This window comes from Nerophis lumbriciformis, linkage group LG21 (assembly GCF_033978685.3).
Source record: "Nerophis lumbriciformis linkage group LG21, RoL_Nlum_v2.1, whole genome shotgun sequence".
NCBI classification, from domain to species: Eukaryota; Metazoa; Chordata; class Actinopteri; order Syngnathiformes; family Syngnathidae; genus Nerophis; species Nerophis lumbriciformis.
The window spans coordinates 18,688,835-18,716,183 of record NC_084568.2 but is presented as its reverse complement, the minus strand read 5'-3'; the positions used below and the strand labels follow the sequence as shown (position 1 = coordinate 18,716,183).

At 39.8% G+C, this 27,349-nt stretch overlaps 1 protein-coding gene across 1 annotated transcript in view; it reads left to right on the top strand.

Annotated features, from left to right (window-relative positions):
• Positions 1 to 27,349, top strand: part of LOC133621014 (oxysterol-binding protein-related protein 10-like) — a 199,706-nt gene that overhangs the window by 60,466 nt on the left and 111,891 nt on the right. Inside the window, exon 5 of the mRNA XM_061982779.2 lies at positions 14,627 to 14,821. Within this exon, the coding sequence (XP_061838763.1) occupies positions 14,627 to 14,821 (195 nt within the window). The remainder of the gene's footprint in view (positions 1 to 14,626; positions 14,822 to 27,349) is intronic.

Here is a 27,349-nt window from a genome sequence, read left to right as displayed (position 1 = left end):
GTGGAATTAACACATTATTATGCCTAATTTGGACAACCAGGTATGGTGAAGATAAGGTACTTTTTTAAATTGTTTATAAAATAAGATAAATAAATTAAAAACATTTTCTTGAATAAAAAAGAAAGTAAAACAATATAAAAACAGTTACATAGAAACTAGCAGAGGTGGGTAGTAACGCGCTACATTTACTCCGTTACATCTACTTGAGTAACTTTTGGGATAAATTGTACTTCTAAGAGTAGTTTTAATGCAACATACTTTTACTTTTACTTGAGTATATTTATAGAGAAGAAACGCTACTTTTACTCCGCTACTTTTATCTACATTCAGCTCGCTCGCTACTAATTTTTATCGATCTGTTAATGCACGCTTTGTTTGTTTTGGTCTGTCAGACAGACATCCATAGTGCCTGCGTTTCAACAAATACAGTCACTGGTGACGTTCACTCCGTTCCACCAATCAGATGCAGTCACTGGTGACGTTGGACCAATCAAACAGAGCCAGGGGTCACATGACCTGACTTAAACAAGTTGAAAAACTTATTGGGGTGTTACCATTTAGTGGTCAATTGTACGGAATATGTACTGTACTGTGTAATCTACTAATACAAGTTCCAATCAATCAATCAAAAGTGTGAAGGAAAAAAGACCATTTTTTATTTCAACCGTACACTCCGTCAAAAGCCTTATATTCTTGTCTTCATGAAAGAAAGGAATCTATATGTGTTAAACATGCATGTATATTCATTAAAACACTATTAACATGTAAACAAAAACGGCAAAAATAAATAAATATAAATTATATACTGTATATATCAATGTATGTAGGTATATATATATATATATATATATATATATATATATATATATATATATATATATATATATATATACGTGTGTGTATATATATATATATATATATATATATATATGTATATATGTGTGTGTGTGTATGTATATATATATATATATATATATATATATATATATATATATATATATATATATATATATATATATATTTATGATATGTGTCTGTATGTTACTCATCAGTTACTCAGTACTTGAGTAGTTTTTTTACAACATACTTTTTACTTTTACTCAAGTAAATATTTGGGTGACTACTCCTTACTTTTACTTGAGTAATAAATCTCTAAAGTAACAGTACTCTTACTTGAGTACAATTTCTGGCTACTCTACCCACCTCTGGAAACTAGTAATTAATGAAAATTAGTAAAATTAACTGTTAAAGGTTAGTCCTATTAGTGGACCAGCAGCACGCACAATCATGTGTGCTTACGGACTGTATCCCTTGCAGACTGTATTGATATATATTGATATATAATGTAGGAACCAGAATATTAATAACAGAAAGAAACAACCCTTTTGTGTGAATGAGTGTGAATGAGTGTAAATGGGGGAGGGAGGTATTTTGGGTTGGTGCACTAATTGTAAGTGTATCTTGTGTTTTTTATGTTGATTTAATAAAAAATAAAATATTTAAAAAAACAAAAACAAGAAAACCTGATACCGATAATAAAAAAACGATACCGATAATTTCCGTTATTACATTTTAACGCATTTATCGGTGGATAATATCGGCAGGCCGATATTATCGGACATCTCTAAAGTTAAGGTACTTGTTGAGGTACCACTGTATACTAGAGACTGCCTGATATGTTTTTTTCAGGGCTGATACCGATTATTATCAGTCAAGGATGCCGATAACTGATATTTAGAGCCGATGTTCATTTGCAGTACAAGTTATTTAAACATGTCTTCTATATGTCAGTAAACAACTGGACAAGGCTTAAAGTTGTTTTTTTCAACATTATTTTTTGGAAACGTTAGACTAGTTGCGACATAATCTTTTATGCGGTGCCAATGTTGTGGTCAATTTAGCACCAAAAACATCAGGGGGTTTCATAAACACGTGTGTCCAAGGCTGCGAGTCAAAGGAGCATCAACATTTGCATTTCAAAATATAATCAATCTCCTTGGAAAATTGGTAAAACATATGGGATTTCTCTACATTCCAATAACTCGCCATTTACTATTTTTTTTAATTTAGCAGTTTATGGATTTAATACATTGTAAGGTTTTATCATGAGGAACCCTGAAGTATCGCAAACGTTTAAATCAATTCTGGGCTCCTTCACATGGTTTATAGTTGAGGCATTTTTTAAGCTGACTGACATAATTTCTTTCTGGATGTTAAAGTATGAGAATTCTGCCTCTTCTTCTTTACTTGTATTGTCATGCTTTGTCATGCCTTGTTTTTGGTTTTGTGGTATTTTCTCTGTGTTGGGGGTGTTTTCCTGTTTAGCGCTCATATTTTGTCCCCATGCAGCCACTTCACTCTGGCTGCTGAGCGCGGTTCTGATCACCGGCTGGATATTTTTAATAATTATTCTCACCTGCTGCCAAAGTATTAAGCCAGCCTCTGGTGTGAGATCATTATCTTGTGACCGGTGTTCATGCGTCGCTCCATTGCTTTCCGTGTTTAACCTGCCTGTGATTTTGGTGCACTTTCCTGTTGCACGTTTTTTCTTTTGTATTTTTGATCACTAAAGACCCCTTTACCTGCACACTGTTGCCGGCTGTCTTTTCTGCTTCCCGGATCACGACACCAACCACAAACCATGCAGCCTCGCCGTAACATAAAGTACAGGCCAAAAGTTTAGACACACCTTCTCATTCAATGTGTTTTCTTTATTTTCATGACTATTTACATTGTAGATTGTCACTGAAGGCATCAAAACTATGAATGAACACATGTGGAGTTATGTACTTAACAAAAAAAGGTGAAATAACTGAAAACACGTTTTATATTCAAGTTTCTTCAAAATAGCCACCCTTTGCTCTGATTACTGCTTTGTACACTCTTGGCATTCTCTTGATGAGCTTCAAGAGGTAAGTCATTATGTTGACGCCTTCAGTGACAATCTAAAATGTAAATAGTCATGAAAATAAAGAAAACACATTGAAATGTGAAACTTTTGGCCTGTACTGTATATAATCATACAGACCTCTTTCAAGCTCACTTAATCAATGGCACAACTACTAAGCATGCTGACCTCTACTACCTTATACAATGGCAGGATGGGGCTAAACTCCTCACTCGTGGTGCCGGTGGACACATACAATCATGTGGAGTTATGTACTTAACAAAAAAAGGTGAAATAACTGAAAAAATGTTTTATATTCTAGTTTCTTCAAAATAGCCACCCTTTCCTCTGATTACTGCTTTGCACACTCTTGGCATTCTCTCGATGAGCTTCAAGAGGTAGTCACCTCAAGCCTGCCTCAAGAGGTAGAGACTATAAAAGCCGCACCCACTAAATTTTAGAGGAAAAAATATTTTTCCATATATTAGCTACACCACAAATGATTTACACAGAAATACTTTTTTTTTTTTCATGCCTTAATTCTTTCCAAACGGTGCCTGTAACACGGGAGTGAACCGGCTGATCAAACAAAACAGAAGTCATCGTAGTATCGAGCTGCGGGAGTTAGACTTAGACCATTAGTTAGCTCTCCAATCAGCTAAACAGACTCAATAACTCAACGTTGACGTCCTGGTGAGTTTACTGAAGAATTTGTGTAACTGAAACAATACAAAAGGAATGCGGTTGTAAGTTATTAATACTATCACAGACACTCGTGGACATGTTAGCATATTAGCTAGTGCTACCAACTAGAGATGTCCGATAATGACTTTTTTGCCGCTATCCGATATTCCGATATTGTCCAACTCTTAATTACCGATACCGATATCAACCGATACCGATATATACAGTTGTGGAATTAACACATTATTATGCCTAATTTTGTTGGGATGCCCCGCTGGATGAATTAAACAATGTAACAAGGTTTTCCAAAATAAATCAACTCAAGTTATGGAAAAAATGCCAACATGGCACTGCCATATTTATTATTGAAGTCACAAAGTGCATTATTTTTTTAACATGCCTCAAAACAGCAGCTTGGAATTTGGGACATGCTCTCCCTGAGAGAGCATGAGGAGGTTGAGGTGGGCGGGGTTAGGGGGGGCGGGGATGAGGTGGGGGGTAGGGGGTAGCGGGGGGTGTATATTGTAGCGTCCCGGAAGAGTTAGTGCTGCAAGGGGTTCTGGATATTTGTTCTGTTGTGTTTATGTTGTGTTACGGTGCGGATGTTCTCCCGAAATGTGTTTGTCATTCTTGTTTGGTGTGGGTTCACAGTGTGGCGCATATTTGTAACAATGTTAAAGTTGTTTATATGGCCACCGTCAGTGTGACCTGTATGGCTGTTGATCAAGTATGCAATGCATTCACTTGTGAGTGTGTCTAAAGCCGTAGATATTATGTGACTGGGCCGGCACGCAAAGGCAGTGCATTCAAGGTTTATTGGCGCTCTGTACTTCTCCGTATGTCCGTGTACACAGCGGCGTTTTAAAAAGTCATACATTTTACTTTTTGAAACCGATACCGATAATTTTGAAACCGATACCGATAATTTCCGATATTACATTTTAAAGCATTTATCGGCCGATAGTATCGGCAGTCCAATATTATCGGACATCCTTACTACCAACCCTAGCTTCATTACATTGGGGTAGCATGTATGAAAGAAAACACTGAGACATCACACATTGGACGGTTAAGTAGGTATAAACAGTTTTAGTTACACTGTAAAACTTACAAATGTTGATACCAAAAAAAAGATGCTGATTTTGGTGACACTTTCTAGCCATGTCCCTCAAATTTGACAACAACTGGCAAACAAACGCAGCGTCCTCACACAATGTAGCGCCTTCGCTAGCGGCTAATATCCCTTCCGATTCTCAGTGCAGCAGAGCCCCTTCTAAGTGAGCAATGCTTGCTTCCATGGTGGAAAATAGAGTAATTTTCTTACAAGTATCATTCCTAGAGGACAAAAAAAATAAATAAATATGCTACACTACACACCATAAGAGGATATTCTAACCGATAACTGCAAGCTAGAGCGATTGAATGTAAACAAAGGTGGACGGATCGATACTTTTATAGACATTGACGAAACCAAGTAAATTCTCATGATTATTCTTTTTTATCATCAAAAATGGTTGTTTTTGTTATTGTTTACATTTTGCATTTCATTTACCTCGAAAGTTTGAAGTCGGAGCTGGGAATGACGTAAGAGCCGAGTTATGAACGTTCCAGTTCAGGTGCGAAGCAGCGTCTGCACAATAAACGTCAATCACAGACACACGCACGCGCGCACACATGACTATTTGGCACAATGGTGCTGATATCCATCCATCCATCTATCATAAAAGAAAAAATATACAATCTAGTGTTGTCCCGATACCAATATTTTGGTACACGTACCAAAATGTATTTCGGTACTTTTCGATACTTTTCTAAATAAAGGGGAACACAAAAAAATTGCATTATTGGCTTTATTTTAACAAAAAATCTTACAGTACATTAAACATATATATCTTATTGCAATTTTGTCCTTAAATAAAATAGTGAACATACAAGGCAACTTGTCTTTTAGTAGTAAGTAAACAAACAAAGGCTCCTAATTTAGCTGCTGACATATGCAGTAACATATTGTGTCATCTTCCATTCTATTATTTTGTCAAAATGATTAAGGACAAGTGGTAGAAAATGAATTATTAATCTACTTGTTCATTTACTGTTAATATCTGCTTATTTTCTCTTTTAACATGTTCTATCAACACTTCTTTTAAAATGTAATAATCACTTATTCTTCTGTTGTTTGGATGCTTCACATTAGTATTGGATGATACCACAAATTTGGGTATCAATCCGATACCAAGTCGTTACAGGATCATACATTGGACATATTCAAAGTCCTCATGTGTCCATAAAATCATAAAAAACATAAACATAATATACAATTTAAAAACATTTTAGATTTTGTGATGCTAAAAAATATTGATGTAATCATAGTACCGGTAGTATTGACTAGATACGCTCCTGTACTTGGTATCATTACAGTAAATGTCAGGTGTAGATCCACCAATGGCGTTTGTTTAGATTGTGACGCCGGTGAGCTACGGTGTGTAGTGAAGCATGTTTAGCTGTTCCTCGCCCTGCAGGGGTTATACTTGTAAACTTACTTTATTTGTCGCCATGGAGGCGAGGATTAGTGATTTAGAAGTAGCTAAAACACTGCAGACTGCGGATGGACTTTAGCCGCTAACTAGTCATGTCTTAAAGCACCTCTTCCTGAGGGTGTTTCAGTGTTATAACTTCACCTTTATTGTTAGTTTTTAAGCCAAAATGCGTCCGTTCTCCCTTTTCTGTCTACACACATTGTCTGCTTGTAAAACCTCCGTGATTGTGCGCTGCCGAACATGCTCCTCTGCTCGTAAACCAGCAATGTGACGACGACAGGGGGGTGGGCGACCGGTACTTTTTAGAGGCGGTATAGTACCGAATATGATTAATTAGTATCGCGGTACTAAACTAATACCGGTATACCGTACAACCTTAATACAATCTATCAGATAGGTAAAATGTTTAGAATTAATCAAGTCTTTTGGATTTGTAACATTTCCAGCAGTTAATTAACAATTAACAATGTATCTGTGTGCAGCTTTTTTAAAACATATCAAATTTGTTTTTGTTTTTTTGAGGTATTTAGAAAGCTTTTGGTATTTGTTTTAATTGTTGCTTTTTTAATGTCCTTTGTTTTCATAAAAAAAATATACATTGTTTTTGTCAGCACTGGGCCTGCCCCTGCTTTTAAATAGACAAAAGTTTAATAATTATTTTGCTAATAAGAAGCACAGTTACAGTATAAATATTTCTACATGAATTGGTCCTCTTTGGTAGTTAGTACCGTATTTTTCGGACTATAAGTCGCAGTTTTTTTCATAGCCAGGGGGTGCGACTTATACTCAGGAGCGATTTATGTGTGAAATTATTAACATATTACCGTAAAATATCAAATAATATTATTTAGCTCATTCACGTAAGAGACTAGACGTATAAGATTTCATGGGATTTAGCGATAAGGAGTGATAGATTGTTTGGTAAACGTATAGCATGTTCTATATGTTATAGTTATTTGAATGACTCTTACCATAATATGTTACGTAAACATACCAGGCACATTCTCACTTGGTTATTTATGCCTCATATAAAGTACACTTATTCAGCCTGTTGTTCATTATTCTTTATTTATTTTAAATTGCCTTTCAAATGTCTATTCTTGGTGTTGGGTTTTATCAAATACATTTCCCCCAAAAATGCAACTTTTACTCCAGTGCGACTTATATATGTTTTTTTCCTTCTTTATTATGCATTTTCGGCAGGTGCGACTTATACTCCGAAAAATACGGTACATGCCAAACATATCTTAAACTGAATTTAAAAGCAGATGGATAAATTAGAGCCACTGAATGGGTTTATACTTAATAATCTGATTAGTTGACTAGTATCAAAATAGTTGTTAGTTGCAGCTCTAATGCCAAATTATATATAACGATATATTGTGATCTATATCGTTATCGCAGGAGGCTGACTTATACAAGCATGTGAAATGTCTGCGAAAACCTGTGTTTTTAATCATTAATTTTTCGCGTCAAAATATCACCTCTGCGCTTTTAATGAATTATCAAAAAAATACGATCCAAACTAAATTTGTTGAACGCTCGCCTCGCTGCAGGTCCTCGCTGTTCCTTTTGCCTGCATGCATACACACTCACATTCACTGCACATACATACATATACACATACTGTACATATACAAGCACATATGCAATATACACTCATGCATATAATCACGTTTCATCAAACATATATTAACGTTGTTCCCCTAGGGGAAACTGGGTAAAACACGGCACACTGACAAAACTTAAACTATCTTTACTATAACAATCTACAAGGTTAATACAGTTTGCTTCTCTTTCTTCCCCTCCATTTATCTGCTTTCTTTTGTAACTCAAGTTATCATTACATATATGTATTGTTGCATTTGAAACAAGTTGATAAAAGAATAAATATTTGTTATTATTCATTATCAATAGTGCTATTTCTATTGGTATTATTATTGCTACATTTGTAGTGCAATAATGTCCATTGTCATTTCTGTGTTATATACTTCACTAACTGCTATCACTTTTCGTATCATATTTGTACATATCGTATTTGCTGATGCTGTCCTGTTGTTATTGTTGTTCCTCTGTCCTATCCCCCTCTTGACTCCCCAAATTCCCCCTCTTTCTTTTTTTCGCTTTCTATCCCCTCCTGCTCAAGTCCGGCTGCGCCAAACATTAATATAAATTCATTAATAAAGTTAAATACAAATAAGGCAACAAGAGAAGTATCCCACACTTCTTTTTTGTAAAGTAAATCTGTACAGCAAATATGGGCATCTACATCAACAATATGATTTGCCTGAGCAGCTGGACAGGACAAAAATAAAATAGTAGCCAGTGCGAAGGTATATTTTTGACGTGACTGATGTAAACGGAGGTCACAACACCGGAAGTATATTACCCGAGGGGCGTGGCAACAGGATAGAGTTGTCAAATAGGAAACGTTTTCTGAGTTATTTGCATGCATGTTATAGAATTTGATATAACATTTTCAATCAGAATAATGTTAGTAAATGATGTACTAAAAAAAATCCCAAAACATTACGTCGGACATGTACCGTATTTTTCGGACTATAAGTCGCAGTTTCTTTCATAGTTTGGCCGGGGGTGCGACTTATACTCAGGAGCAACTTATGTGTGAAATTATTAACACATTACCGTAAAATATCAAATAATATTATTTAGCTCATTCACGTAAGAGACTAGACGTATAAGATTTCATGGGATTTAGCGATTAGGAGTGACAGATTGTTTGGTAAACGTATAGCATGTTCTATATGTTATAGTTATTTGATTGACTCTTACCATAATATGTTACGTTAACATACCAGGCACGTTCTCAGTTGGTTATTTGTGCCTCATATAACGTACACTTATTCAGCCTGTTGTTCACTATTCTTTATTTATTTTAAATTGCCTTTCAAATGTCTATTCTTGGTGTTGGGTTTTATCAAAAAAAATTCCCCCAAAATTGCGACTTATACTCCAGTGCGACTTTGTTTTTTTCCTTCTTTATTATGCATTTTCGTCCGGTGCGACTTATACTCCGGAGCGACTTATACTCCGAAAAATACTGTAAGTATCCAAAGGACAGCCAAAAGAGTTGGTAGATGAAAATAAATCTAAAATAAAAATAAAGTGTACAAACACACCCATTTGCAGGACATGTAGTCTTAATTAAAAAAAAAAAAAAAGTATTTTGGGATTCAAATGGCAACACTTTGTGCTGGTAGAAATGTTCCTCTTTTTTCCCTCAATTTTCATCTTTTTTTTTCTAAAAAAATGCTCATATTCCTGCGATAGATATTGCGATAGATATATAGATATTGCGATAGAGATTTTAGGGCATATCGCCCATTCCTAATTGAATTTTTTTTGTTTTTTCCTTTTTACACATCAAATCAACTCAACCGGCAGAGATAGTATGCATTTGATCCCAAAGGAGGGGAAAGATGAATTTGAAAGTGCAGAGATCAAATAGAATGGAGAAGTGCAGGTTATGTCAGTCGTCATCTAGAGTTTCTTTAACCCGGTTTCATGCAGCATGGCCACAAAAGAAACAAGGTTAGTTCTTTCTATCATCAGTGCTCTGTTTATTTGATCTATTTTATCTCTACCAGTGAGGTAGCCAGGCTTTTGTTATCTTGGAGCAGATCCATCTCTGGTGCCCTGTTTCCCAGCCCTCCTGTGAGGAGAGACGTGCGAAGATAACCGTCCTGACTTTATTGTGGGTTTGTGCATAAAGGTTGTCACACTACTAAGAAAAGTGTCAGAGGGATAAGCAGAAGGAAGAATATGTATAAAAGCTGATGGTGCTGCGAAATTGTAATCTACGGCAGCAGGCTTGCTCATTATCCCTGCTGAGTTGCACCTGTGTCATAACCAATCAGCTCATTTCTTTGGGACTGCAGTCTCACACCTGCATCTTTTTTCGTTAAGTAGTGTGAATATATTTCCTTCCTCTATTTAAAGCTGTTTGTGTGTCACCAGCTCCTAATTCCAAATTTGTATTTAATCAAAAATAATCAAAGAACACAACCAACGTGTCACAATAGTGGTTTAAGAAAACTGGTTTAACAAATGTTTGTATTTGTTACAGTTGACATAGGGGTATCTAATTAGGTTTTTTGTTGCTGATTTGTATGTGTCTACGGTAGGGATGCTCACAATTAAACCGATACGGTATCATATTCCGGTACCTGAGAATCGATACTAGTACCAATTTTCTGTATTTTTGTGTGTGCTAATAATAGGGGTGTGCATCTCTACCATAAATGCCGATCTGATATGAATCTTGATACACGAGTTACGATACGATAACAATACTTTTTAAAACATTGCGATTTGATGCGATTCAATGCAATACGATAGGATTTGATTCGATGCAGATGGAAGCTTTGCATGGTGAAAAGGAAAATTAAACATATCATGTATCATATCAGAACAATGTCATGTGTTTATTTTTTGAATAGACACATACTAAACAGGTATTGATTATTAGCAAATTGTAGAATTATCAACTTCAAGGCATTGCAATCCATAAACTTAAAGAAAAATGTGAGTTAAAAAATGCTAATTATGATTTCAACTGTAAATTACTTTTCTTATGTTGATTCCTAGTTCAGTTGTATTTTTCTTTGTTCTACATTGTTAAATGTTAGCGTATCAACTTCATTAAAAGACTGAAGGGTCTCTGAGATATTCACAAACAAACCAAATCTATTGACTAGCTCATAAAATTAAACGATCGGTTTGTTTTTATTTGAAGCGTGACTCAACCGAGGCAGAAACAGCGGCAGCTCTGCACAGACTGGGTGTGTGTCTCCTCTCTGCTCTGGCGAGAATGGCATGCAACTTTATTGTCATTGCACTTAAAAGTACAACGAAACGTGTTTTCACTACTAGCTGTCTAAGAGCAGACATTCGGTGCTCATATCAGCACCGCTCGTACGTTAAAGACAGAGTGTTACATGCTTTCATGTCTCCTAACATCCAAAAACAATTGCGAGATTTGTCGCTCGTCGCTTTTGAGAAAGAAAGTCACTATGAGGTGTTGGAAAGATTCTAGATTTAGCGAGAAAGTCGCCAAGTTGAGGAACAAAGACACTCGAGAATAACTGCCCTGCTTCTGATCGGTTTACACTGTGTGGTGACTTCCGACGGTACTCTCGTATTACGTCTTCACAGAAGTCTCGCAAGATTAGATCTACAATCAACCGATTCATGACTTTCCAACCGGACATCGATCGATCCGTACTACACATAGATCGATACAAAGGCTCGCCAAATGATGTATTCACATCTCTAAAGTTAAAATCGGTTTTCGGTTTGTACTGTTTAATTTTTACACCTCTAGTTGTATTAATTGTTTTTGATAATGTTTTTTTTATTGCAACATTTAAACATGAGCTGATTATAACTGCTGCACAGTTGTTATAGCTTGTTTTATTGTGACATCTCTGAGTCTCAGTTACAGTTGCAAGTCCAAAACATTTGATGGTACTAGTGTATAGTTTATGGTGCGTTGGCAAGTCAGCTCAGTTTTTGCTTTCTAGTCTTTTGTTGTGCCCCAAAAGTGTTAATACTGTAAGTTATTATGCACCAGCTGTGTGATTGTAACGTGCGTCTTAGTTGTAGTTTTGATTAACAAATTTGGAGGTGTTGAAATTCCCATGTAAAATTGTGAATGCTAATCTGTAGCATGTCAATAGCAAAGCAAATATATTCTAGCATCAAGCTAGCGCATTTTTGGTAAAGTGGAGCCTTACTTTACTTACTGTACGATAGAGATTTTTTAAAAGAACATTTCTTTGCTTGCATTGAAAATTGCAACATTTGCTTGAGGTACAGTAGTTTAGCTGTGTCCCCTCTCAGTGCTGCTGAAGTGGTCGCCTATTCCCTTCTTAGTCGGCAACCAGGCGTGACGTCACGCGGAACCCAGGTACTGAAACCTGGCGCCGTTGGATTTTACGTGAATTGGTGCCTGCTAGCACCGGCGGGATTAAGTCGATGGCAAAAAAAAAAGTACCGGATTCAATACACATCTCCTAGTTTATAGATGTATTCCCTAAATTTAAAAAAAATAACAAACAACATTAAAAGGAATTAATCAGCATTGGCTAATCATATACTTTTGCATATGCATATACTATATCAGCGCATCTTTAATTAGAATTTGTAAAAATTGCAGTACAATAAAATGCCTAAGCCACGAAAAGTATGTTCGTGAACAAAAGGACTTAAACCAATGCTGTGGTTGCTATATTTCAGTAGAACAGGTGAATACAATCATACGCCTTTTCAAACACTGCTTTTGTAACATAACAGTTAACTTTTTGCACGTGTGTGCGAATTGTGGGACGAAGTGGACATGTGTGGACATAATGCTTGCAGCTCGTAGAAACGTCAGGGCCCTCTAGAAAGCCACGTATACGTGACATACAGCATCTTTAAGGCTTCTTCAGGGACTAAAAAAGTGTTTGAATCCCAACCACAACGTGACTTATACTCAACAAATTCTGAAGGTTTTCTAGACCAGTGGTTCTCAAATGGGGGTACGCGTACCCCTGGGGGTACTTGAAGGTATGCCAAGGGGTACGTGAGATTTTTTGTAAATATTCAAAAAATAGCAACAATTCAAAAATCCTTTATAAATATATTTATTGAATAATACTTCAACAAAATATGAATGTAAGTTCATAAACTGAACATCAAATCAAGTAGGCTATTCCATTCATTACAATGCAACAATGCAATATTCAGTGTTGACAGCTAGATTTTTTGTGGACATGTTCCATAAATATTGATGTTAAAGATTTCTTTTTTTGTGAAGAAATGTTTAGAATTAAGTTCATGAATCCAGATGGATCTCTATTACAATCCCCAAAGAGGGCACTTTAAGTTGATGATTACTTCTAATCTTTATTTATAATTTAATCACTTGTTTATTTTTCAACAAGTTTTTAATTATTTTTATATCTTTTTTCCCAAATAGTTCAAGAAAGACCACTACAAATGAGCAATATTTTGCACTGTTATACAATGTAATAAATCAGAAACTGATGACATAGTGCTGTATTTTACTTCTTTATCTCTTTTTTTCAACCAAAATGCTTTGCTCTGATTAAGGGGTACTTGAATTAAAAACATTTTCACAGGGGGTACATCACTGAAAAAAGGTTGAGAACCACTGTTCTAGACTATTACTTGTGATAAGTCAGTTTCAGCCCCCCCCCACTGAAACTTAATGGGATTAAGGTGGTTCTTACTGAGCCACTGTTTTGTTGCCTTGGCTGTATATATTTTTTTAATTGTCATACTGGTAGACCTATGGCATGTTTTCGGTGTTCTGGCTATTGTTTGTTTTCAGTGTTTTGGCTGAGCCCTGGTGGTTCTTATCCAATATTATATGGTACATAAAACCCTAATGTGATGAAGTCTTCCTGACTGTAACCTTAGCTGAAAAACTGCCTCAAAGGTAGGGCTGCGCGATATGGCAAAAAAACTATCACGATAATTTGTTTTCTATTATCCGATCTTGATTAATATCACAATTTGTGTTTTTTTAATTAAAGTGGATTGTCCCGTGTAGGACTATACAGAGTACCGCATCCCTACTGTCTACTACCGCAGTGTCTTGTGACAGACATTTCCACATACTTTTTCTCATAAATTTGCCGATAGTGACTGGTTGCTGATTAGCACATTGCTTGTATTTTTTAATAATCTGTTTCTCTTTGTCAAAATAAACCTGTCAAAACTATTTGTAGGATGGTCAACTAAACAAAATCAGCAAAGAATGAAATAATTATTACCCTCACTGTATGTATACGTTTTTTTTTTACTCACAGCATTTCTTTTTGGATGCATGCTCACTGTGTCTAAAATGAAACTTCCCCCTCAGTCTCTCAGACAAAAACACTCTTGGTGAGAGAAGGCCAAAAAAGGTCAAGAGAGAGTGTTTTCAAACAGTTAAAGCTGCCAGTCACTGATCTAACAGCACAGCTTAATTTTTTCATGCTTGATTTGCAGTGTTTCTTAACCTTTTTCAGTCATGGGCCTCTTTAAGAACCGGATGAAAGCTATGGACACTTCCCCAGAAATATTCACATAAACACAACTTCAATGTGTATAATGCACTTTATTTATGTAGATGTTATCTCCTTCATTCATACACAACCTACTTATAGTTGTGTGTTAGGTGTTCAGAGTGTCCGTCCTGAGATCGGTAGGTCGTGAGTTCAAACCCCGGCCGTGTCATACCAAAGACTATAAAAATGGGACCAATTACTTCCCTGCTTGGCACTCAGCATCAAGGGTTGGAATTGGGGGTTAAATCACCAAAAATTATTCCCGGGCGCGGCCACTGCTGCTGCTCACTGCTCCTCTCACCTTCCAGGGGGTGATTATGGGTGATGAGTCAAATGCAGAGAATAATTTTGCCACACCTAGTGTGTGTGTGACAATCATTGGTACTTTAACTTTAACTTATTACCATTTGGTTTTACTTCTCGTTGTCTTCCTTCCTTAGGGGTCATCCTGTGGCCGCAACCGTAGCTTCTCCCTCCTCCCCCACCTAAATCCGTCTTCATCGCCGGCTTCTCAGAGGCAGCTCGGCCATACTTCCTCGCCCAGCAACATTGTGACGATAACGCACCACAAGTCTCCAGCTGCAGCACGGCGGGCCAAGAATCAGTGCCCGGGACAGCTGCATGAGGTCAAAGAGGTGGGTGACAAAGACATTGCATCATGGGAGTCCAAAGGGGGCGGCCAAGGAGCCATTTTTGCCCGACGGGTTGTTTATTATTGTTCCCTGGCATACACTGAAATGAAAATGTGCCAATGGGACGCGGGCCAAACACAGTGATTCTATGGGTCCAGCAGCACCATGAGTAAGGAGTTTAGCGTCATCCTGCCATATATAGTAGAAGGTAGTAGAGGTCAGCATGCTTAGTAGTTGTGCCATCGATTAAGTAAGCTTGAAAGAGGTCTGTATGATTATATACAGTACAGGCCAAAAGTTTGGACATACCCTCTCATTTCAATGCGTTTTCTTTATTTTCATGATTATTTACATTGTAGATTGCCGCTGAAGGCATCAAAATTATGACACCTGTGAACTGAAAACCATTTCAGGTGATTACCTCTTGAGTCTCATCGAGAGAATGCCAAGAGTGTGCAAAGCAGTAATCAGAGCAAAGGGTGGCTATTTTGAAGAAACTAAAATATGTTTTCAGTTATTTCACCTTTTTTTGTTAAGTACATAACTCCACATGTGTTCATTCATAGTTTTGATGCCTTCAGTGATAATCTACAATGTAAATAGTCACTAAAATAAAGAGAATGAGAAGGTGTGTCCAAACTTTTGTCCTGTACTGTATGTAGTTTGCAAAGCTACCATTTGGGTGCCAAAATAAATTTAGCTGACATATTCGATTCCTCACCTAAACGCGCCTACTTTGTTGCGAATAATCAGCGGTTTTTGATACATACTTGGTCATTAGTGCTGTCTTAAATGAAATGTTTTTCAACGAGTACTGTAATTTTTCTAAACGTGTTCACTCTTCGCAGTTCACTTAGATCCCTATTCTACCGTTTACTCTTAAGCCGCTTAAAGTTATGCACATTTCTCTTATTTGTATTCTCCCATCCAGCTTGCTGACATGCCCATCCTAGACCAACTTTTCTTTCCTGTTGGTACCTGCTTTTATATATTTGGGATCCCCATAAGTCCTGAAAATGTTTAAATAAAACCGTCGAGGCATTGCATAGATATTTATGAAACAATCTTATCTTTGGAATTTGCTCTGTCCTGTGACATTGTCTGGCCTGTGACATCTGCAGATATCTCTATATATGGTAGACATTTACCCAAAGATCGTTGTGCGCGTCTGCCATTGTAGTACGCGCTGAAGTCAAAAAGCTCATTATTTTCTCTATCCTCTTCTTGTGGGGCAGACTGGCTTGTACATGCACGTGCATCCTCTGCTGTTGCCATTTCTAATACAAAGTAGCGTTTAGTTCCAAATTATATCTGTCAGTAGAATATTGAAGCTCTAAAAACTACAACATGGATGACGGGGAGAAGACGCAGTTGAAGTGGAGGCACGTAAATGAAATCGCCCAAAAAATGGCGCAACCTGAAGAGACGGTCAGAAATCGGCTTGGAAGAATGTATGCAAAATCATGAACATGGAGTTTTACTAACACTTGTAAATGTCATTTAAATCAACGTGAAAGGTAGCACTTGAATGCATATCTTAGTTGCTCAGACAGTAATGTGTTTATATATTGTTGCTTCTTAATGGCTTCTATTATTGTTTTTACTCAGTCTTTGAAGCAAACTCGGGTGTGGTAAGGACTCTCCTACTTTCCGAGTAGGAAATCCTACCTTGGGGGCATTTCAATTGAGAGTTCCAACGAGAATAAATGGAACGCACCATGAGTGCCTGGACACAGGAAGGCTTTAAGGGCAAAAACAAAATGATTTAAATCGGAGCCAGTAGTAGGTAATAATTTAAACATTCAATTGATATGGTTACATCCCTTTTTTTTGGTTGTTTGTATTATTGTTTTAAAAAGTAATCATTCAATGATCCTGAAAATTGGAAGTATCAGCATTGGTATGGCCAATATTGCCCTGTAACGACTTGGTATTAGATTGATACCCAAATTTGTAGCATCACCTAAAACTAATGTTAAGTATCTAAACAACAGAAGAATAAGTGGTTAGTACATTTTAACAGAAGTGTAGAGAGAAACAAGTCAGTCCGTGAGTTTTTCAGAGTGCAGTTATCATGTTTTTTATTTTTTTAGTTTATCGTTACATCACTGGTTGCAACATGATGCTATGCTACCGATTTTTCTGCTCCTGCATCCGTGAGACTTTTGAGAGTTAATAAGAAGGAAAGATCGTCTTTTCTCTTGGTGCCCGTCAGTCCTAGGAAATTATCCAAGTGCATTTATCTATCACGGATTTCGATAATTCTAATTTAAAACCGTCAGGAGTTTTACCGTGGTTATCATTAATACTGTTTATCATTACATCCCTAGTTGAGACAAGGGAAAATATCAAACGATAAGGCTGTAAACCTAAGATTCAATCTAAAAAACTAACAATCAACCCTTGATTGATTAATTGTCAAGTCTCAATACTTTAGCCGTATGTTGGGTAGCTTTTTAAGTCAGGTTTTTACCACTTTGCCATCTCTATATTCTTTTAGAACAGCCCACTACTATTTCCAATTTGTCTTCCTCCCTTTCTCTCCTTAATACTTGTTCAGTAGTGAATAATGACAGGACAGGGTTTGCAATCGGAAGAAGCTTAAGCAATAGAGACATTGCTTGTTCCCTCTCTTTTTTGTGGAGAAATGTAATGCGCTTTTCGGCCTGTTGATAACCAGCCGATCATCTGGCAGCTGAATTAGGGGGATAAACGAGACAAGGAGAGACAATAGGCTTTTTAAATGTAACACATGGTTTGACAAACTGAAAATAAAGTCTCATATTTTACATTTGACAGCATGTGTACATGTGCCGTCTTAAAAGGCAACTTGTGTAAGATGGAGATTAGTTGCATGTGGTCCTGATTTGGGGATGCTGAACACCTGTGGGACCACGTTCAGTTTTTTTATGTCTATGTACGTAGTATTTCTCATAAGCACATGTATTTCATAAAACACACACCACAAACTACTGTTTTTAATTGTACTTTGTTTAATCTACAAGACATGCACCTGGGGATAAGTTGATTGGCAACACTAAATTGGCCCTAGTGTGTGGATGTGAGTGTGAATGTTGTCTGTCTATCTGTGTTGGCCCTACGATGAGGTGGCGACTTGTCCAGGGTGTACCCCGCCTTCCGCCCGATTGTAGCTGAGATAGGCTCCAGCGCCCCCCGCGACCCCAAAGGGAATAAGCGGTAGAAAATGGATGGATGGATACTATAATACACTCTGAACACCTAACACACTACGGCCGTGGCCCGGTGGTTGGGGACCACTGTTTTAGGTGATATATGTGCTGCCATCTCCTGTCAATCATGTTCAACAAAACATTGACTTTATTTGTTTGACATTTAGCTTGAGGTTTGAATAACAGGCTTCATAGTTAGTACACGCAAGCCAGCAGACTGGCATGTTTGTACAACGTTAGCTTTAATTATTTGTTTCCACAGTTTTGTGACTATTTGGCCGTAAGGAAAAATGTATTTGTTATTTTATGTCAATTTTGTTCCGGTAAAAGTTCAAAACAATCACAATAGTAATTTGTCTTAGCCTGTCAATGGGCTCCTCCATTGTATGTTAGTATTAAGCTAGCGACATAAGAGCCAACATTTGTCCTGTATGGTTGTATTGCTTTTTGTCAGTAGATACCAAACTGTGTTGTTGATTCAACATTATTCTTAAATATATATTCACTTCATTGTACTTTCTTCTCTGTGCTTAGTTTTGCAATAACTCCATTCTTGAAACTATCAACAACCTGAAGTAGTTTTTGTCATCTCCAATTTAAAGGAGTGTACAAAGTGCTGCCTGTCTTACATTGTTGTAATAAAATAGGCAGCAACAATTGAAAAATATACGATATAATGAAAGAAGAAAAATATGTTTATCAATTAATAAATAACACAGAGTTGTCTTTAAATATACTTATAATTTTTATTTACCCCTTTTAAAGTGGTCATATTATAAATTATTTTCTACATTTTAACATTGCCTTGTAATGGTGCGTCTTGGGTCAAAATGTTGCATAGATTTTGTTTCACAGACCATCTTCAAGCCGCTTTCTGACCGTCTCTACAGAATGCACCATTTTGTGAGCGGTCTGATTTACGTGCCTCCACGTCGACTGCGTCTTCTTCCCGTTAGCCATGTTGTAGTTTTAGCGCTTCCATATTGAGTCTAATGACCGATATAAGTTAGAACTGTACACTAGTTTGTATTAGAAATGGAAACAACGGAGGATGCATGTGCATGTACGAGCCAGTCAGCCCCTCCAACAAGAGGATGTAGAAAAAGGAGCCTACTGACTACGTCAGAATACAATGGCAGACTCGCACAAATCTCTTTGGGTAAACCTCAACCAAATATGGAGATATCCGCAGATGTCACACTTGGGAAAAAGGTCACAAATTGGAGAAAGTATGAAGGAAGGTAAGATTGTTTTATAATTATGGATGGATTTCAAATTTTCGGGACTTATGTAGATCCCAAATTCACAAAAACAGGCACCAATAGATAAGAAAAGTTGGTTTTGCATAATAGGTCCCCTTTAAAGAAAACACATGCATCATAGCCAATTGTTGAAACCGACCTAGCCACGCCCCCACCGCTACTAATAGGTTGGCAATCTGTGGGAAACACTGCTATATAATATGCCAGAAGAGCCCAACAGTGTTTGACCGAAAGTTTTTCTTCTAAACATGACTTTATGGACCTTGATTTGTCATGCAGGAACAGAAACAGGCTGTTCCCACAAAGCTGGAATTATGCAAAATGTCTCGGCAAGAGCATAGCAGACAATACCTCAAATGGAGATCAGGACTTGAAGGTTTCAAAGTTTCCCTGTTTGACAGTATTCCATGCATTCCATTCCCTTCATGCCTTCCTGACTTCTAGTCATGCTTTCCCGGATTCCGATGTACCACGCTGTGTGTCTGCATCATATTGCTAAGAATATCCCATCCAAGTGATTCACTCTGTTGACAGAAAGAGAGCAGCTTGCCGTCAGTGAATAGAGAATCTTTTCTCACATCTCAGGAGCAGACACATGCACACACTGCAATCAACCTGCTGCAGTCTGAGTGCAATACTGAGCATATGGCGTGTTCATTAAGCAAAACAAACACACGTGGTGCTCGTGTTTCCACGTCAGACTGAGAAAACAAGGCCCTCTGTGGCTTGTGATTCATTCTCCGTTTGGCTTCACTTTCTTCTGACCTGATTCCTACAGTAGCTGCCATCATTTAGCGCTCCCTTGCTTCCACTTCGTTTGACATCTTTACTTCATTCCTAGCAATGCCATGACAACGCAACACACAGGACTGAGGGATGCTGAATTCGACTGTGAAGGATTGTTCTTTTTCTGGAACTTATACTCTAGGGTAGACAGTGGAGACTAAGACAGTGCTGCATTTAAAAACAAATTATTTCAAACATTTTGCGGCAATGTATTTTCTGCATGTTTTGCCTTGTCAGCATGACAAACAACTCACATTTTCTTAACCTTTTGGGCAGGAAGCCAACAGATCAGTGTGGTGTTAAAAATCTCAAGGACATCCAAAATGTTGTTAGAAATGCATTTTTTTTTTTTTTTTTACTAGTCCATACCGATAACCAACCTTATTTTTGTCTGTTATTTTTTTAAATGTAGACGGGGACGGCGTTGGTAGAGTGGCCGTGCCAGTAATCGGAGGGTTGCTGGTTACTGGGGTTCAATCCCCACCTTCTACCATCCTAGTCACGTCCGTTGTGTCCTTGGGCAAGACACTTCACCCTTGCTCCTGATGGGTGCTGGTTAGCGCCTTGCATGGCAGCTCCCGCCATCAGTGTGTGAATGTGTGTATGAATGGGTGAATGTGGAAATACTGTCAAAGCGCTTTGAGTACCTTAAAGGTAGAAAAGCGCTATACAAGTATAACCCATTTATCATTTATTATTTATAGATTTGACTGTAGTTTGTGCACTTGTTTGGTTGGTGGAAGTTTATTTGGTACACAATTTCAATGATACATCACATGGAGGTAAGAAAGACTAAAACAAAGGTGCATATGACAAACTGTAGCTGTAAATATGTACTAATAGGCCTAAAAAGGACAAGAAATAATACTAATCGATCTTTTCACTCTTGTATCGATCATGTACTGATACTACCCTTTATGGATTAATTGGCCCTCCACTTACATTTTGGGTACTGGCTGCGACAATGCTTACACCCCAACAGTTGTTGTTTTACTATCCTCCCAAACTCTTGTTAATTTCCTGTTAATAACTGCTTACTTTCTGCTTTAATGCGGTTCCATTGAGACTTTTTAAAGTTCAATACAGTGTTATTTCTTTGCATTAGCTCAGCTATTAGCATGCCTGTCCTGCCTTGCATTTGGTGTGTAACTTGTTTAGCCTCGTCCTCCAGTGATAAAGATACAGGAATTCTAAGAAATGCAGTTGTTTTTGCTGTAATGAAAGTGATTGTTAACTTTATAGAGGGGCTACACACTGTGTATGGATTAGCCACTTCTCTGATTTTTTCACAAAAAATTAGATTTCCAATTTTTGTTCCCTTTTTAAAGAAACCATTAACTACATATCAGATATTTTTCAAAACAAGTTTTTCTTTTATTTGATCAAAAAGTAGTTTGAAATACACTGCAATTTACTCTTACAAAAATTACAATTTGTATATTGTTGTTCTTTTTATACCAGATATAAATTGTACTTTTTAACTGAATAATTTTCAAATAACTACATTTAGAGCTTCTTCTGAAAGTAATATTTCTGTCTTGAATAAAAAAATGTCAACAAAAATGTAGCATTGTTCATTGCATGCAAATAAATAATAATCTCCAACATTGAGATGAATAAAGTGCAAAGTTAAAACTTCTGTCTTTAATAGAATACTTCTGTAAATAAAAATGTACTAATATACATTGTATTCAAATAAACAATCAAGTAAAACAGTTAGAGGACTATCATTTCAGTATTCTCAGTGCATTCAGTCGATCGCAACTGGACTGTTTGGTTTGTCTTGGAAGACGTTTCGCCTCTCAGATCCAGTATAATTTCACTAAGTAGATAAACGCACGCTTTTTCATTCAAGCAATTTGGTCGTCTGCAGACCTTTCGTAATTGCTCTCCACTGCGCTTCTTTCTCATCATACATACCTGGTGTAAATGATTCCACCACATTAAGCTGCTTTTTAGCCCGAGTTTGTTTGTTGTTACGATCTTGTTTGCCTCAAAGAGTTGCAATTCCCGCACTTGACTGCAGACTTTGGTTTTCAGATGCTGGAATAGGTTTGTTTTGCTGCTGCCTTTTTTTAAACAAACTTTGAAACGTCCAGTCATTTGTTGAATGCATGTTGCTACAAAACCAAACTACTGACAACACTTTTCTTTGGAACAAACATCCCGCACTTGTTAGGGTTAGTATTAGCCATGTGTGTAAATCTCCACTAAGGAAATAAAGAGGACGTTGGGAGCTACGAAAGTTCCTTGGAGCAAAAAGTATACTGAAGCAAGAGTCACTGAGTCGTTCTCCGCTCACCGAGACAAAGATTGTAGATGACTGAAAAGAGGGCTCACTTTGTTCAGTTAATTCCACTGTTAAATAAAAGCGCTCAAGTGCTGAGAGCAATGCAAAGAGTGAGACGTCAATCTACATGTTTGAAGCAAGAAACAAATAAACGTGAGGCTCAACAATTCTGATTAGCGAACATGTCTTTCAATCAAATGCCTGTGATAGGCAGAGAAAAAAAGAAATACAATCTAAGCCTCTTGTGGTGTTGTAATCGCACTAATTAAAACATTGATGTTGATTTGATGTTGATTAATCGTTCAGCCCTAGTATGTATCGTAATAATGTATTGTAATCTATTGTATTTCATAGCAATAATCTCGCAAAAATATTGTTGAAACAAAACATTGCTGTAAAACTGGGAGTTTTGCGAAATCTAAACATAGAGACAAAACAAACTTCAACCATTAAAACAACTGCAGACACTGAATTATAGAGACCAAAAAACATTTGGCTTGCAAAAGGAGATTCACTGCAGAAAAAAAACTATCTTATTTATTCTAAGTGTTATAAGAACATTGCTTGACAACACTGAAATTATAACACTAGTAAACAATGATTCTGTCATGATCCGTTACCCGGATCATGGCATGATTTATGTTGATTATGTTTCTGCTTTAGTCTGTTTCCTGGGTGCACACTCTTTCCCTGTTTATTCTTGGTTTCCATGGGCACTGATTCTCCTCACCTGTCTTAGTTTTGGCAATTAGTGTTTCCACCAGGTGTTTTGGCTAATCACTCCCCTTTATAGTTTCCTGTCACCCAGCAGTAAGTGCTGGGTCAATGTTTGCTCTATGCAACATTTACGTTTCCCCTGGTTTTCTCCTCATCGTAAGTTTGTGCACGCTAGCATTCCTTGTTTATCACCCTTGGTGACATTTTGGTTTTTGTTTAGCTCCACGCTTGCTAGCGTCCTCAGTTTTCGTATTTTTGTCCTGCCTTTTATTTATTAAAATACTTAAATCTTACCTGTACGCCGCTCCTCATTGTCTTCTGCCTTGGAAGGAACACGACAACCACAACCATGCGTCCAAGACGTAACAGATTGACCCAGCCAGACGAAGTGTTCCTGTCCAACACGGACAAACAAGAGATCCTCCTGGAGCTCCAAGCGGACACCCAGCCGTGGCAACACGAGGACGAAGCCGAGCTGTCCGAAGAAGACCTTCCGGCCGACGCCATGGTAGCATGGGAGCAGCTAATGGCTAAGTTCACGGAAGCAGAGACCCGTTTCCTCCCCCACTCTCAAGCCACCCGGACGTCGTCCACCCCACCCGGTACGCGAAGGCTCGGGCAGCGGGGCAGCTCAGTGCAGGCGCAGAAGGGGTACAACACGGACACTTTGCCCTCAACATTGTCTGCCAGGCTCTTCCCGTGCGGCTTCTCCTCCCCTCAGACACCACCTGCTGGCAACTATCCAGAAAGGCGCCAGCGGCGCACACGCACAAGGCCAGCTTCCAGGCTTCCTAGAGCCCACCCGCCCGTGCCCTCTGCTCCCGCCGAACAAGCGCTCCCCCCACCAGCTCCATCTAGCATCTGGAATCTGCTTCCTGAGGGGGGGGCCAGTGCTGGTAGCGTGTCAGCGGGACAAGCAGACCTCATTCCACTGAGGATGCTGCCTGCCTCTCCTCCAGCGGGGGCGCTGTCTGCTTCGGTCCTACTTCCTGCCCCAGTGCCACAAAGCAAGTTGGACCCGCCAGAGAAGTACAGTCCAGCTTGGGTGGATGAGTGGTACAGCAAGGTACTCATTGAACTGCAACTGGAGGAACAATCCCAATCAGCAGAGAACACTCCGCCCACTCCTCTGGCTCCTCCCACGCCGACAGCCCGGACGCCTGCCACTCTGACGCCACCATCAACCCTGGTGGTCCTGCAAACGTCATCCTCTCCACCTCCTGCTCCAGCACTGCAAAGCACACAAGACCCCGCAGAGACCAACCCAGTAAAAAGGGCATTGCACCAACAGGCCAAACAACTTGAACAACAAGAGGAACAGTTTGGCGTTCTGGGGGCTTGCGTCAACGCCATGGCGGAACACCAAGACGCCCGCCTTGGTGCTTTGGAGAGACAGATGGGAAGCATACTCTCCGCACTGCAGGTGATGATTCTCCCTACGGCCAACCCAGCAGCCCAGCGGAGACATCCACCACTCGCAGATACTCCATTGCCTGCTCCGCCTCTGGCTCCGCCCACGCCGACAGACGAGCCGCCTGCTCCGCCTCTGGCTCCGCCCACGCCGACAGACGAGCCGCCTGCTCCGCCTGCTCCGCCTCTGGCTCCGCCCACGCCGACGGCGCCTCCTGCTTCCACGGCGACGGCGCCTCCTACTTCCACGGCGACGGCGCCTCCTGCTTCCACGGCGACGGCGCCTCCTGCTTCCACGGCGACGGCGCCTCCTGCTTCCACGGCGACGGCGCCTCCTGCTTCGACGGCGCCTCCTGTTTCCACGGCGACGACGCTTCCTGTTTCCACGGCGACGACGCTTCCTGTTTCCACGGCGACGACGCCTCCCGCGCCTGCCTCGCCTACGACGTACCCACCTCGTGTCCGGCGGGCCGCAGCACGGCGCCGCCCACCTCCTCGTGTCCGGCGGGCCGCACCTCGGCGCCGCCCACGTCCTCGTGTCCGGCGGGCCGCACCTCGGCGCCGCCCACCTCCTCTTGTCCGGCGGGCCGCACCTCGGCGCCGCCCACCTCCTCTTGTCCGGTGGGCCGCACCTCGGCGCCGCCCACCTCCTCTTGTCCGGCGGGCCGCACCACGGCGCCGCCCACCTCCTCGTGTCCGGCGGGCCGCACCTCGGCGCCGCCCACCTCCTCGTTTCTGGACTTTTCATGGACGCTTTTGGCGCCAACAGTAGCGACGCCCCAGACTTTGGTACAGGACTCAAAGACTGCTGAAGTTCTGGCGCCAGTCTCGTCCGCCTCCTCAACGGCCACAGACATGGCCGTTCCGAGGTCGCCCGCCTCGACGATTGCGGCGACAATCCACCCGCCGCCGCCACCTGACTTGTCCCCGGTGGCTTCGGGGACACATGGCCTGGCGGCCCACCACCAAGTCCTCCCTCCACCCTCCCGTGACTTTTGACTTTCTGGGGTTTTTTTTGTAAGGGAGGGGATTCTTGTTTGGGACGTCTGGGATCCGTCCCTTAAGGGGGGGGTTATGTCATGATCCGTTACCCGGATCATGGCATGATTTATGTTGATTATGTTTCTGCTTTAGTCTGTTTCCTGGGTGCACACTCTTTCCCTGTTTATTCTTGGTTTCCATGGGCACTGATTCTCCTCACCTGTCTTAGTTTTGGCAATTAGTGTTTCCACCAGGTGTTTTGGCTAATCACTCCCCTTTATAGTTTCCTGTCACCCAGCAGTAAGTGCTGGGTCAATGTTTGCTCTATGCAACATTTACGTTTCCCCTGGTTTTCTCCTCATCGTAAGTTTGTGCATGCTAGCATTCCTTGTTTATCACCCTTGGTGACATTTTGGTTTTTGTTTAGCTCCACGCTTGCTAGCGTCCTCAGTTTTCGTATTTCTGTCCTGCCTTTTATTTATTAAAATACTTAAATCTTACCTGTACGCCGCTCCTCATTGTCTTCTGCCTTGGAAGGAACACGACAACCACAACCATGCGTCCAAGACGTAACAGATTCAAAAATATCCATGAAATACATTACTTACTGATGATGCACGAATAAATCTAACATCGTCTTTCATGGCTTAACGCTTAATTTGTGAACCGAACCAGATGTAAAGAAAACCTCCATACTTGTGTACTTATACTACTTCTGAGTGTAGAATCAAATGTGGTCGACCTGACCACTTCGGCCATGTTGAGTCTTTCAAATCTGTGAATGGAGTGTATTGATCCACTCCATCAAATTCACTTATTTTTTGATATGTGGCTTGTATATTAGCGATTAAACCTTTAAAAGTCAGCACATATCTTCCCTGCTAAAGGTAAATAAGCAGTAGCTATGTTGAATGTTTGCCATTCATCTGTGAACTTGAAGTAAGTAAGATGGCCTCTAAGTCATGATCTTAATCTACGTGGACCGAAGCAGATTCTTAACAATGGACACGATTCAATTTACTATTTGCAGTGGCAAAGTTGTGTAAAACAATTTCAACGGCTCCAAATGAGCCTGGAAATGTCACGACTTGGTCCGGGGTGTGTGCTTTTCCAGGATGCAACGGAAAGTTGGCACGGGCGAGACGGGAATTAAGGTACATGATTTATTTATATAAAAAAAAAGGAATAAATGAAAGCGCGCACAGTGGCGGAGAATAAACTATGAAAAACAAAAAGACTATAAACATGGAACCAAAACTTACTTTGACAAGGGACATGAAGCAGGATCATAGAGGAATGGACAGAGCATAAAAGTGGTGCGATATGGGGTGCGAGGTCGTCAGACCGAACAACAGAAAATGAATTAACTTAAATACTATGGACATGATTAGTGAAAGCAGGTGCGTGACTCAAAACGTGAAACAGGTGCGTGACGTGACAGGTGAAAACTAATGGTTGCTATGGTGACCAGACAAGGGAGTGAAAAGACAGAAACTAAACAAAACATGACTTAAAACAAAACATGATAATACAGACATGACAGAGCCCCTCCCTTAAGGACAGATACCAGATGTCCAAGAAAAAAAAAACTTAACAAAAGTCATGGGAGGGCGGGAGGGGGACATGGCGGTGGGTCGCCAGACCACGTGTCCCCGTATCCACCGGGGCAGAGTTAGGTGGCGGCGGCGAGTGGAACGCCGCTGCAGCAGGCGAGGCGGGCGCCCAGGGAATGGCCACATTCGTGGCCGACTGGGAGGTGGGCGCACTTGGCGTGGCGGGCGACCAGGTAGCGGCCATATCCGTGGCCGACGAGGAGGCAGGCGCGTCGTCATCGTGGCAGGCGTGGCTTGGCGTGGTGAGTCAGGCGGCGAAACTCGGCGTGGCGCGTCAGGCG